The sequence below is a fragment of the Actinia tenebrosa genome, unplaced genomic scaffold, assembly GCF_029948245.1.
Source record: "Actinia tenebrosa isolate PJP-AT-01 unplaced genomic scaffold, QUT_ActTen_1.0 PGA_scaffold2__45_contigs__length_23673736, whole genome shotgun sequence".
Classification (NCBI taxonomy): Eukaryota; Metazoa; Cnidaria; class Anthozoa; order Actiniaria; family Actiniidae; genus Actinia; species Actinia tenebrosa.
The window spans coordinates 1,217,628-1,232,423 of record NW_028292579.1 but is presented as its reverse complement, the minus strand read 5'-3'; the positions used below and the strand labels follow the sequence as shown (position 1 = coordinate 1,232,423).

At 38.1% G+C, this 14,796-nt stretch overlaps 2 protein-coding genes across 3 annotated transcripts; both read left to right on the top strand.

The window, feature by feature from the left end:
* The first annotated feature begins 539 nt into the window (after positions 1-539).
* LOC116304509 (histone H1.5-like) lies at positions 540-1,070 on the top strand. The gene is given in 1 exon segment (XM_031714248.2): positions 540-1,070. A coding segment is annotated over 1 exon segment (513 nt). The 5' UTR covers positions 540-557.
* A 5,825-nt stretch (positions 1,071-6,895) lies between these two features.
* On the top strand, positions 6,896-14,506 carry LOC116304512 (uncharacterized). Of its 2 annotated transcripts, none has more exons than XM_031714253.2 (7): positions 6,896-6,986; positions 7,310-7,391; positions 7,466-7,550; positions 7,739-7,767; positions 9,762-9,842; positions 11,619-11,782; positions 13,246-14,506. In XM_031714253.2, the coding sequence occupies exons 1-7, from the start codon at positions 6,964-6,966 to the stop codon at positions 14,465-14,467; spliced, it is 1,686 nt and encodes a 561-aa protein (XP_031570113.2). In that variant the 5' UTR covers positions 6,896-6,963; the 3' UTR covers positions 14,468-14,506. The 2 variants fall into 2 exon arrangements, with proteins under 2 accessions (XP_031570113.2, XP_031570112.2); XM_031714252.2 differs by lacking the exon at positions 6,896-6,986 and adding an exon at positions 7,037-7,169.
* The last annotated feature ends 290 nt before the right edge of the window (positions 14,507-14,796 follow it).

Sequence of the window (14,796 nt, the reverse complement as noted above, 5' to 3'; positions counted from 1 at the left end):
GGATGCCGTCACACGTAAAGGCGGTGGAGACGCTTGCCGGCATGCGCGTCACTAACAGCATCACCAAAGACCAAGCAAAACGTTTTTTGCAAACTGGCAAAGTGGACACAAATATCTTCATATCTTCGATAAGGTGCCACAAATCGTTTTTAAAAACACTGAAGTTGAAATTTGAGAAATCATGATTGATCTTGCAACCTTAAATCCTGAAACAAAATTTGATAGAGAGGTATAGAAATTGTCCAAAGCTTTGCATCTAGTAGAACAAAGCCGAGCGGCTGCGCAGGAGGCTAAGGTTTGCCGCGTAGAGGCGGGATGTCGTCACATGCACAGGCGTGGGCGTCGCTTGCCCGCATGCGCGTCACCGGCAACAAACACACCGAATCACTTAATCCCATTGTTTCCTTGGCAGTCCGCAGTAAGCATATAAATGATGCATACCTCATCGGATTCTTCATCATTCGTTGATGATAACGTTACTAGAGCTAACACTGAAGATCATCATGTCTGGCCCTGTCACAGAAAAGAAATTGCCTGAGCATCCTAAATACACCGAGATGGTAAAAACAGCGATTTCTACCTAGAAGGAACGCAACGGATCGTCCCGCCAAGCCATCGAGAAGTACATTAAAGCCAACTACAAGCTCGGGGACAACTGTGGTTTTCATCTGAAGCTGGCGCTCAAGAGAATGAGCGAGAAAGGAACCCTTGTCCACACCAAGGGTGTTGGTGCTTCTGGATCCTTCAAACTGAACAAGGCCGTTAAAGAAGAGAAACCAAAGAAGAAACCAGCAAAGAAGCCCGTTGCTAAGAAACCTGCCAAGAAACCCGCCGCCGAGAAAGCCAAGAAGCCTAAACCACCGGCAAAGAAGGCAGCCAAGTCTCCCAAGAAGGCAAAGAAAGCAGCTGCTGAAAAGCCAAAGAAAGCAGCTGCAGAAAAACCAAAGAAAGCAGCCAAGAAGCCTGCTGCCAAAACCAAACCAGCTAAGAAACCAGCAGCTAATAAACCCGCCAAGAAGACAGCCAAGAAACCCGCGGCAAAGAAGGCAGCAAAATCGCCCAAGAAGTAAAGCGTAACACACGCTATAAAACAATCAAACGGCTCTTTTAGGAGCCACCACATGAAATAAAGCAAGACCTATATGCTTTGAAAGCTTGCTTTAAGGACCTCTAAGGAAAGATGCATGTATTTGAAAAGGATTCATGCAATAGACCAAATTAAAAACTCGCACCGATGTGAGGCTTAAGTTGCGAACGAAGGAATCTGGCGTGATTCGTGACTTTTGAATCACGCCAGATTACTTTGAGTCACGTCAGATCCCTTTTGTTCACGACTGAAGCCTCACATCGGTGCGATCGGTGTTTTTAATTTGGTCTATAGCATGGTATATCTGGTATATTAAGTCGGGCTGTACGCAGGCTGTAATTACATCAAACAAAACATCAAACAAACATGTCTTAAGCCTTGTTCTTACTAGCGCAGAAGCAGACGCAAAAAACCTAACATGACATGCGTTATGCACGTCACACGTCCGACACGAGATCGGATATCCAAATGTTCTCAGCAATTAATTTTCTTATCTCTTTACAATCCTTTGTTATTAAACTACTTACTGGGGTGGCTGTTTATTTTTCTTGTCAGAAAATTCAGAAATTGCGCAATTGTACCCAGACATCTTCACGGCACCACTCACTAGTCCTTTGCGGGCATATGATATAGAGATCCAAATGCAGTAAATGTTCTTGTCATCAAACCTTGCCAAGAAAGATGGGAAAGCACAGCTATATTTTTCGCGGATAGATATTGTTGACTGATAAAGTCTGATCGAAATCAACAGGCTTATATAGGCAACCGACTAGGAATAAATCTTTTTCCAATAAAACGAAGATTTAAATCTAATAAAAAAATGCATTAAAAAAATAAAAATCTTATGTGGATACGGAGGGATTCGAACCCACCAAAAGAAATTGAAAAGAAAAACGATTCCACTTTGCCATACCCCCGAGACATCCGCAGAGCTGAGGCGGCGTATGGACTTCGGACCTGACGGCGATTAAATCCTTCTGCCCTTGGGTGTACGAATTACGCAAGAAAATGTTCTAGCCGAAGCATCAGGGGAGAGACCAGCCGGCCCCCAGACCATATCGGCTAATCCCTTGCATCTCTGCCATTCACGGAATCGGTTGAAAATGTAATGTTAAGTAGTCTAGTCTATTCGGTGCCTTGTTTTGATGGCTATTGTTATGGTGATTCACCTAGAACCGTAGTCCAGTGGATAAATCGTTGTCGTTCAAGATTCAAGTCAAGCTCGTCTGAGGAGGGTTAGCACTTGGATGAGTGACCTAAACATTATACCTACTCACGCTTTTGCTCCTTTTTTCGTTTTTTTATTTTTTTTTATTTTTAAAGCAATAGAATGTAGAATAGGGAAACTTTCATATAGGAGAGTCTAAATTACTGTCAACTGGTCAAGAATTTTAAAACACTAAATGGCCGGCAGTTCCATGTATTCTTAAAAATCCGGCTCAATCCATTCGACAACACAACCAAACTCAAAACTTAAAACTTATAACTGCAATCAATCACTTAATTAAGACAATGATTGGTAAATGTCACTTGAATATAAACTTTACACGGCATCTCTGTATCATATAACCCCTGGGTACTATTGCGCAATTTTGTCATTATCTGACGCAGGAAAATACGGATACATACTTAATATTCTCTTAACGCAACACATTTTTAGACTGGGCTGCCACAGGCAACCCAGAAAAACCCTTCTATTTCAAAATCGTTATTTACTTCTCCAATTCATAAGAAACTAGTTTTAGGAAACTAAATTCAAATTTTCAGTGCCACTTTTGAACTATCTTGAGAAAGAAAACACACCTTTTAGTACTTTTGACTTCCAGCTCACAAAGAAGTTTTCTCAGTAGTGAGCCCCCTCCCCATATACCGTAGTAGCTAGGGGAGGGGTGGTCTAAATTCCTGAATACCCCTTAAGAATGTAGGGGGGGGGGGGAGGGTGGTCTAAATTCCTGAATACCCTTGGAGAATGTTAGGGGAGGGGTGGTCATGAAGATGAGCGAAATATTTTAGGGGATTAATAAAATGGAATGTAGAACAGGGGTCAAAGTACGAATTCCAATCACCAAGGCGGGAATTTTAAATATGAATACATATTTTTATGGAGTGAAAAGTTTAAAAGCCCGATCAAAATCAGTAGAATCACTTGCTCATCACCTTCGTCCAAAAACCCCACTTGCACTCAGCTATAATCCAGCCAGAGTACGGATAGATTAGTTAACATGTCATCTGGAAAAGTAATACAAATAGGAGACCGTGGATACGCTATTTTTGTGAAGGATGTTCGAAGGGAAAAAAATATGTATCCGCAAACAGAAGAAAGATTTATCGAGCGGGAAGACGGTTCTAACTAGCTCAGGAGTGTCTTTGACTTTAGACGAATGGACATCACTCAAATCGGCAATTGAAACAGTGGATACGGAGTTAGTGAACAATGAGGCAACTACTGCATCCAGTCAGTCCGAAACCACCGATCTCCATCAGGAGCCAACGTTTCCTGGATCCATTCAAACCCTTCCGGATGATGGCAATGCGCAAAATTACGAGGCACAAGGAAAAGATTATTTACCAAGAATTTTCACCACTTCTGAACTGGACACTATTTTTAATGCGCTCGGTCCGGAAATGGAACTGACAACAAGGGAACAGCAAAGTGGGTTAGCTACTGGACAGCAGCAAGTACCCAGTTGGGGATCTCGAATGTACTATTATCCGCCGTCATAGAAAAAAAAATTATACCAAAGACATATTGTTATCGTTTTGGATTTGCTGTAGCATTTATTGAAAAGTGAAATAAAATATTTTGTTTCTTACAAATGAAGTTGGTGTCATAATTAATGTACATGTTTGATATGATTTCGAGCTCTAACATTGCAGTGTTGACAGGCACCATCATTTTTACCTGTCATCTAGGGTCAAACTATTATTATATTCCTTTTTACAAATTCTTATTCCATGTCTTCTGCTTCGTCCGTTTGTATTTGTAGATGTTGTGTAGTGAATAAATTGTTCAAGAGAAATTTACGTTGATCAATAGCAACCTGGGTTGCTTCCATCCAGTCGTAATCACCAGTGTCCAGTAAATCTCGTCGGGTTCTCATTATCTTACCATAATAAGGATCCCTTCTTAACGCGCGGATCCATACCAACTTTTTCAACAGTACGTTTCTCAGTTCATTTTGAAATACAGGGATCAGCCGCTGCTTTCGATTCGCCTTTTTCCACGTACTGGTTTTCCAGAGTTTCTAATTCAATCTCGTGTCGGTCAATGGTTTCTTTTATCAACACTGACCAGCAATCTTCTTCAGGCTCATCATCGTCATCATCAGGACCATCATATGACTCTGATTCACTCGTGTCTACTTCACTGTCTTCTTCAACTTCTTCGCTTGACGTCTCTTCATCATATGTTGATTCATTTTCCTCTATCAGATTAATATGATGGTCCTGATGATGACAATGATGAGCCTTTTATGAAATCGTTTTTTACCTTTCCAATTCATAGGGAACCAGTTGTAGAGAACTTTAATTTTCAACGCTCCTTTTAAACTGTCTTGAGAAAGAAAACACACGTTTTAGTACTTTTGACTTCAAGCTCACAAAGTCGATAACAAGTTCATGTAAAATGAATAAATTATCTCTGTGAGTGACGTTGAAGCCAGTAAATTGTTTCAAAAGCTCACTTCAGATAAATAGATTTTTTTCTCTTACAAAATCGCTTTTTACTTTTCCAACTCATAGGGAACCAGTTTTAGGAAGCTCAATTCTAATTTTCTGTACCACTTTTGAATTGTCTTGAGAAAGAAAACACACGTTTTAGTACTTTTGACTTCAAGCTGTCAAAGTTGGTACAAAGTTCATGTAAAATGAATAAATTATCTCTGTGAGTGACGTTGAAGCCAATAAGTTGTTTCGAGAACTCACTTCAGATAAATAGATTTTTTTCTCTTACAAAATCGATTTTTACCTTTCCAATTCATAGGCAACTAGTTTTAGGAAACTAAAGTCTGATTTTCTACGCCCTTTTTGAACTGTCTTGAGAAAGAAAACACACGTTTTAGTACTTTTGACTTCAAGCTGTCAAAGTTGGTACAGAGTTCATAAAAAATGAATAAATTATCTCTGTGAGTGACGTTGAAGCCAGTAAATTGTTTCAAAAGCTCACTTCAGATAAATAGATTTTTTTCTCTTACAAAATCGCTTTTTACCTTTCCAATTCATAGGGAACCAGTTTTAGGAAGCTAAATTCTAATTTTCTGCACCACTTTTGAATTGTCTTGAGAAAGAAAACACACGTTTTAGTACTTTTGACTTCAAGCTGTCAAAGTTGGTACAAAGTTCATGTAAAATGAATAAATTATCTCTGTGAGTGACGTTGAAGCCAGTAAATTGTTGGAAGAGCTCACTTCAGATAAATATATTTTTTTCTTTTACAAAATCGCTTTTTACCTTTCCAATTCATAGGCAACTAGTTTTAGGAAACTAAAGTCTAATTTTCTACGCTCTTTTTGAACTGTCTTGAGAAAGAAAACACACGTTTTAGTACTTTTGACTTCAAGTTGTCAAAGCGGTACAGAGTTCATAAAAAATGAATAAATTATCTCTGTGAGTGACGTTGAAGCCAGTAAATTGTTTCAAAAGCTCACTTCAGATAAATAGATTTTTTCTCTTACAAAATCGCTTTTTACCTTTCCAATTCATAGGGAACCAGTTTTAGGAAGCTAAATTCTAATTTTCTGCACCACTTTTGAATTGTCTTGAGAAAGAAAACACACGTTTTAGTACTTTTGACTTCAAGCTGTCAAAGTAGGCACAAAGTACATGTAAAATGAATAAATTATCTCTGTGAGTGACGTTGAAGCCAGCAAATTGCTTCAAAAGCTCACTTCAGTTAAAAAGATTTTTTTCTTTTACAAAACCGTTATTTAGTTCTCTATTTCATATGCAACTAGTTTTAGAAAACTAAAGTCTAATTTTCTACGCCCCTTTTGAACTGTCTTGAGAAAGAAAACACACGTTTTAGTACTTTTGAGTTCAAGCTGTCAAAGTCGGTACAAAGTACATGTAAATTGAATAAATTATCACTGTGAGTGACGTTGAAGCCAGTAAATTGCTTCAATAGCTCACTTCAGATATTAAAATATACCCTTTCTTCTGAGGAAATCGTATATTAGTTCTCCAATTTATAGGGAACTAGTTTTAGGAAATTAAATTCTAATTTTGTGCGCCACTTTTTTTTAACTATCTAGAGAAAGAAAACATACGAGTACTTTTGAGTTGGAGGTCACAAAGTCGTTGTCACAGCGAGTATTGTTACCCCGTGTTTTGTGTTTCTCCGAACGCTGCGCACTAGTGCTGTGTGGTTCTCCCCTCCCCACGGGGGAACACAGAACACTGTGAAATCGGTACAAAGTGCATGCGAGAAGAATATATTATATGTGTAAGCCAGGAAATGTTTGAAGATCTTACTGCAAATAAATATTTATTTTCTTGCAATATTCTCAAATTCATAGACAACCGGTTTTATGAAACGAAATTCTATTTTGCTGTGCCACTTTTGAACTATCTATAGAAGAAACACTCGTTTTGGCACTATTGTGTCGAAGCTCATTCGAGAAAAAATTTATTGGTTGGAATTAAGGAATTCGTGTATCGATATATAAGAATAAGTTGTTCATCGATCGTTATCCCAATTTTCATCAACTTTAATAACGCTCGTCGACTTTTCGGAGAAAGTATTGGCCGTCGATAGATTTTCGGAAGATGTTTTCCGTTCGGAATCATCTCGGAAATTTCCGATTGGTCTCCTATCTCACTTGGGAAGAGATGCACTTGGGTACTTGGGTTTCCAAAAATTGAATAGCAACCGCCGAAGCATGGAGTCGACACAATACACTCTGTAAGTGAATTAGAATAGCTTTAGTTTTAGATTACTTGCTGTCTTGACAACAAAGATGGAGGTTCTGAATCGATCTCTACTTGTGGTAAAGCCCAATTTACCAACCCCTGTAGTTTCAATTTACGCTCAAAGCTGGCCAATTCCAAAACATGATGCCATAGCAACACACAACGCGTTCTCAAGGTTACTCTCTTTATTATAGATAATTTCTCTCTCTGTACGATGTAAAATGTTTTTGATTCGTGATGTTGTAAACAAGCGTTTTGACATAGCGAAGGTTGCACTAAATTGGCTTCTCTAATTAAAGATCTAATATGTTTCAGTGGAAGAAGCCTTAATGATGACTGGGTCCGCTCACAAAGGAAGCAGAATTCTAATCTAATTAGAACAGCGCCTTCAAAAAAGGTAGTAATTTTTATTTCAAAGAAATGAAAAATTAGATGGTCTGAAATTTAGTTTAAAAATTTTTTTTCGTGTAGGAGAGTAGAGTTAAGAGTGCCCCAGTTGGTAGATGTAGAACTACAACACCGAGCTCGTTTCTTGACAGCGAAGATGAGATCAACGGTAAGCAAGGATACAATTATATTAAGATTTCTTTGAAATCTTGTTTTAAAAGGCAATTACAAAATCATTGATAAATTCAAGACCTTTCAACTTTTTGTTAATAGTTTTGTTGATCGTGTTTGATATCGTTATACAATGTCACAAAAGTTTGGTCACTCAAATCAACTTTTTTTTACTGATCTTCGTAGATACAGTGCAAGAATACAAACTTACTTTGGTAAGTCAAGCATTAATACATTTAATAAAAATGTCCATTTGTTTTAACGTATTGTGGAATCTTAATTCTTTGTCTTTGAATATTCTATACTTTCAGCATAGTTAATATTAACTACGCTTTCAGTCAACAGAGATATTACGATTTAACTCAATATTTACATAATCCCGTCACTAATAGCTTCAACACTCGAATACCTAAAAGCAAAAAATTCTACATTTGTAAGAATGAAGAGAAAATATTTCTTATTTGCTATGCTTACGTACAGGAACAATATCTTAACATCTTTTCAAAAAATAAAATCTACTTTGTTGTTTGTGAAAAAAACACCTGTTTCCTGTTGTAAGTATTTGTCATTTTTAGCATAAAAAAGATGATTTGTCATGCTAATGGACTGAAATGATAATAAGAGGAATATTGTTAGTTTTCTTAAGGATGTCATTTACCCTCTCACAAAAGCATTGCATGGTCGCAGATATAGTTTAATATACATTCTTATCTTCCAAGTTAAATTGTAAGTTTGTTCTATACATTTATTAATAGTGATACACGCCAATTACTTTCTAGTATTATTATCTAATATCCCCGAGTACTAATAATCTTAACTAATTTAATGAAGACAAAATTGATTTGAAAACATAGTATTGTCAGGTACCAAAAATAATAGCTTGGTTGGAGTTTCGGCTCTGCTTAGCAGAGTCTTTCCTCTTTCTCTCCCTTCTTAAGATAACTTCTCTCACCAAATATATAATCTGCAATCAATTCACAAACCAAGCATTTCTTATTTGGGTAGACTTATTTGTAGGCTTCTGTCATGGTGCTTCAAGAGCCTTCCTTTCACAGGAAAAAAAAACAGATTCCAAAATTGGAAATTGTTGGGAATTTCCTTGGATTCCCAATTCAAACACCAACGTTGGGTTTTATTGTTGGGAATTTCCTTCTAATACCCAATAGAAAAAAAACCAAAATTCCCAACAAACTAACATTGGGAATCAGTGCCACGTTCCCAATTTCATTCTCTCTGTGAATTGGATGGGAATTCATTGTGAATTCAAGGAAATTCCCAACAAATTCCCAATTTGGGAATCCGTTTTCCCCCCTGTGTTTGAAGGTTCTCCATGCAGTTTTCCTCCCTCTGCAAAAATCAACTTCTCAATTCCAATGAATTGAATTCAGTAAATAAATACATAAATAAGATGCTTAGGTTCATGTCAAACGTCAAAACTTCACGAGCTGAACCTAATGACATCAAAGAAGACAACCCTGTTATCCATTGTTTCGATTAGGTTTGACTCATGCGAAGTTTGGCCTAAGCCTTAAAGCAACTCAATGCTTAAAAACTCTAAACGTTGGTCCATAAACTATAACATCATAATTATGCCAATTTTTTTTTATTTCAGTAGATCCAGTAATTTAATTTTCAAGTAAAGGAGTCAAAGAAAAGGCAAAAAATATTGAAATATTATTCAGATTTTCCTAAGGATAATTTTAAAAGATTATTAGGTTTTTTAAAATGTAAGCAGACAATGAATCAAAAGGGTAAAAAAAATCTCTTTAAAATCTTTAAAAAAAATTAAATGCCATTTCATTTCTCCTGAGGATTATTTGAAATGGTTTTTAAGTTTATTAAAATGTAAGCAGAATATAATTCAAAAGGGTAAAAAATCTCTTTAAAATCTTTTAAAAATGTAAATGTTATTTTATTTTTTGATCTTTGCCTAAAATTAAATTGATTTTTACAATTTTTTGTCAAAAATAATTTTTTCTTTTTTTGTCAATGTTTTTTATTTAATTTCATTCAATTCATCACCCTTGAAATTCTAGAATAAACCTGTGTCAAAACTCCTGGCCATTAAGAATACCATTAACATCAAAATGTATGGTGTCTGACATCTTTTCTTATCACGTTTCCTCTTCTTTATCCTGCCATGAATGGTTGGCAGATATTGTATACATTTAACTAAGGAAATTGGTTTTTGTCTTGTACAATCATGCAGCAATTGTTCAAGAGGCTGACAAGACAAGTCAGGGAAGTGAATGATTACATGAACAAAAACAGTAGAATCTTTAGCTTCAAGGTAATCAACTACTGTCTATTTTTACAAGGGGTTGCAACTTGATAATATAATATATTTGTTAAAAATTACACTCTAAAACTGCAACCACAGTGAAAAAAACAGGCCTGTAGCAAGGCTTAGAAATGCGTGTGTGTGTGTTGGGGGGGGCAACGTTTTTCTGGATGCTTCAAGGTAATCAACTACTGTCTATTTTTACAAGGGGTTGCAATTTGATAAATATATGTTAAAAATTACACTCTAAAACTGCAACCACAGGAAAAAAAACAAGCCTGTAGCAAGGCTTAGAAATGCGTGTGTGTGTGGGGGGGGGGGGGGGGGGGGGGGGGGACAACTGTTTTCTAGAAGCTTCAAGGTACTCATCTACTGTCTTTTTTTACAAGGGGTTGCAACTTGATAAATATATTTATTAAGGAGTTACACTCTAAAACTGTGACCACAGGGAAAAAAAGGCCTGTAGCAAGGCTTAGAAATGTGTGTGTGTGTGGTGGTGGGGCAACCTTTTCCCAAAAGACTATAAGAAACCCATCCAATCATACTCTAGCGAGGTCAACACACATAATTTACAAAAGTTGCACGTACAGGTGTTAATTTCTTTACATTCAGTACACAATACTGTTCCATTTCAACGTAAAATGTACAGAATTGACCTTATATATATCTCATCTTGGCTTGTATGTTTTCTTGAAAAAAAAATTTAAAAAAGGAAAAACCTTACAATTTAAAAAAACTGGGGTTGATCGAGCCCCTCCCTTGCTCCCAGGGGTTGTACTCGGGTGGGTAACATGAAAGGGGGGGGGGGTGGGTAACATGAAAGGGGGGGGGGGTCCGACGGAGATTCATATTGCAACCCAAAAAAAATACTCAAACCTGAAATTTTACACCCAAAAAAATACATGCAGGCATACAAATTTCTGACCCAAAAAAATACAAGACTTAAATACATTGAAACTGATTTATTGAATTCAACAAGCTCTTCAAATAATTTTCTGATACAAAAATCAAACTCGGAGATGTGACAACCCAAAAAAATACGGGTTCCATTTCGAGACCTAAAAAAAATATGTGGCTGGTCTCTTGACCCCAAAAAAATACCGGGAACGGAAATTGTCAACCCAAAAAAATACTTCGGGCCTCCCCGTCATGTTACCTACCCGAGTACACCCCCTGGGCCCTTGCTTCTGGTCTGAAAAATCATGAAAGTGCTACCCAGACAAAAGCTGGTTGTAACATTTTTAAAATTAGGGATTTTGGTTCTATAATGTACTAATCACAGACATGTTAAAAGATGTTGCCTTTTTATGGCAAAAAGAAGTTCTTAATATATTTAGGCATAGAGTCCATGTTCCTTATACTTTGCATGGAAACTTGTATTTTGATATTAAGAAATATATATCTGGGCTGATTAACCCTTTCACTACTAGAGGCTAAAAGGGTCCAACACAGGCTCTTCCTGGAACATAATTAGTGTTTTTTATTTTTCAATATCAAAATAAAATATATGTCCTAGAGGACAGGTAATTGAAAAGCAAAAAAGTCTTTCTGCTGGCTGCTTTTGAATACTCTAGGAAAAATGTAGCCTTTCCGGTTGGCACCTTTTGGCCACTTTAGTAGTGAAAGGGTTAAATTCTGGGCATGGCTAACTCAGGAATCAAATTTAGTCTTGAGTTGAAACCATTGTTTCATGGTTAATCAAGTTAATTCAGAAATGTCTTTCACTCCCAAGAGCCCTAAAATAAATTATTGGCCCACAACTAATTCTCTTTTTGGTTTAAAAAGCATTATTTGAATAATGAGGGAATTGCAAGCCCAGCTTTACGCAGAAGCCAATTGGCTGCTGCACTGAGCAGAAGAGAAATCCCTGCCACTAATGCACCATATGAGCCAATCACAGACCTTGGCCCACCTACAATCACCAGTAGACCTGCCGTCAGACAAGAGAGGTAATGTTTACAAATCTCCAAAGGGGGGAGGGGAGGGTGACTGTCATAGGGTACCTCATTCAATAACCACAGGAAACCCATAAGCAAGAAAATGGTAAAAAATGGGATCTAAAATGAATGACATTGAAATTTGAGAGCTTCGAGTAAGCCAAGTGAAAGTTACCCTCCTTGCCACTTCTTGATCTGCATTTGCTCCCCCTCCCCCTGATCAATGTTGTTTGATAGAAATAAGAAGCAAAATGTCAAAACATGTCACACACAATCAAATATTCATTTGGGGGAGGGGGTGGACACAATCAAATATTCATTTGGGGGGAGGGGGTGGACACAATCAAATATTCATTTGGGGGAGGGGGTGGACACAATCAAATATTCATTTGGGGGAGGGGGTGGACACAATCAAATATTCATTTGGGGGAGGGGGTGGACACAATCAAATATTCATTTGGGGGGAGGGGGTGGACACAATCAAATATTCATTTGGGGGGAGGGGGTGGACACAATCAAATATTCATTTGGGGGAGGGGGTGGACACAATCAAATATTCATTTGGGGGAGGGGGTGGACACAATCAAATATTCATTTGGGGGAGGGGGTGGACACAATCAAATATTCATTTGGGGGAGGGGGTGGACACAATCAAATATTCATTTGGGGGAGGGGGTGGACACAATCAAATATTCATTTGGGGGGAGGGGGTGGACACAATCAAATATTCATTTGGGGGAGGGGGTGGACACAATCAAATATTCATTTGGGGGGAGGGGGTGGACACAATCAAATATTCATTTGGGGGGAGGGGGTGGACACAATCAAATATTCATTTGGGGGGAGGGGGTGGACACAATCAAATATTCATTTGGGGGAGGGGGTGGACACAATCAAATATTCATTTGGGGGGAGGGGGTGGACACAATCAAATATTCATTTGGGGGGAGGGGGTGGACACAATCAAATATTCATTTGGGGGGAGGGGGTGGACACAATCAAATATTCATTTGGGGGAGGGGGTGGACACAATCAAATATTCATTTGGGGGAGGGGGTGGACACAATCAAATATTCATTTAGGGGAGGGGGTGGACACAATCAAATATTCATTTTGGGAGAGGGGGTGGACACAATCAAATATTCATTTGGGGGGTGGGTGGGTAGGGCTGAGTTATTTAAGAGGGGTAACCAAATGTTTTCATCCTCTAAACACCCTTTTTACAACAAATTTCTTGCTTGCTGATTGGCTATTTTTTATCCTCAGTAAGAGGACAGACAAATAAGCTGAGGTCAACTAGTATGCTCTCTTTCCTTTGGTTGTTTTGATCACGAAAAATGAAAAGTGTTTATTATTATTTTATCACAGTTTATCATATTTTCAAAGTAGTACTGTATGTGGTTGAAATAAGTTTAAGAGTTATCCAACATATGACCCTCTGCTTAATGTTAACCTTGTACATTTACACTTTTAAGGGAGATTCACTCCACCCCACCACGCCCATCATCAGTGACATCATCCCGCCCAGGATCTTCAGTATCACAAGTTTACACTCGTCAATCCAGTGCAAAGAGCACATCGAGCAGTGGAACGTTGGATAAGAAAAGAGAAAAACAACTCTGGGACGCTGATGAACTTGCTAAAGAAAAATGGATAGAAAATGACCCGGACTTTGACAAGCTTTTCGTTCCTGAAGAGATTGAACAAGATGATATGGAGTTTAGGTTTCACGATCCATACCCTAGGACTTGGGTTGACGAAACTGTCGAGGATGCATGCTTTAGAGGTTCGAAGAAAGTGGACCCTTTCATGCACCGACTTGAAGAGCTAGAGAACCTACAGGAAGAAACAGTTCTATGGGAACAACTGAGGGAAGAGAAAATCAAACAAGCTACCACAAATTCAACAAACAAACATGTTAACACTAGAAATGGTAAGAATACTAAAATGGTGAGTTCTCGAGGGAGCTCGGCAAAGTATCCCTCGTGGAGGGCAACACCAGGGACATCACTGCAGAGAGCAAAATCTTCAATTAATAGACTTAAAAGGACTTCCTCCGCTGGAAGAAGTAGTACTACTTCGAACCCTGTATCTGGATCCGAGGAGTCGGATATTACGACATTTCGTAACAGTGGATATACTCTTGGGATATCTTTTGTTCCTGGGTCTATGTTCCCAGAGACGATGAAGAGACAGAAAGAAATGGTTGACAATGGTGACAGAGTTGAAAACTCTAAAAGAAAAACTAATGGGAGTGTGTCATCTCTAAGTCAGCATGACTCTACTCAAGAACAACTACAACAGCAACAAACGCCCAAAATTCCACACTGTGAAGCATGTCACCTTCGAAAATCTGCTGGAATAAGAAAGCATAATTGCAAAAATAACATCCCTACTTTACGAGCCATGCGGTCGCAGTATGCACTTAAAGCAGCAGAATGCTACGATATTGTGGATATTGCAGAGACTTTTGAACCCCCATGCAAAAATACCCTAAATAAGACTCAGCCTGAGCTAACAACAGCTGAAAAGGCAGCTAAGAAGGGCTTAGTTCCTGGAAAGAGCTTGCATTCACAGCGACGTATATCACTAACGTCAGAAGGAATGGCTGTTAGGGGTATTAACCCGGCTCTAAAACTGTCAAGACCAAGTACTGGTAAACGCGTTAAGTCTTCTAAAGGTTCTAAGTATAAATAGGATGATAAATGTGTGAAATAAAGAAAATTTTATTTATGATATGAATATTTTATTTATTCATTCATCCATCCATCCATTCCATCCATCCATTCATTCTTCCATCCATCCATCCATGCATGCATCTATTCATTCCATCCATCCGTCCATGCATCTATTCATTCCATCCATGCATCTATTCATTCCATCCATCCATTCTTCCATCCATCCATCCATCCATCCATCCATCCATCCATCCATCCATGCATCCATCCATCCATCCATGCATGCATGCATCCATCTATTCATTCCATCCATCCATTCATTCTTCCATTCTTCCACCCATTCATTGT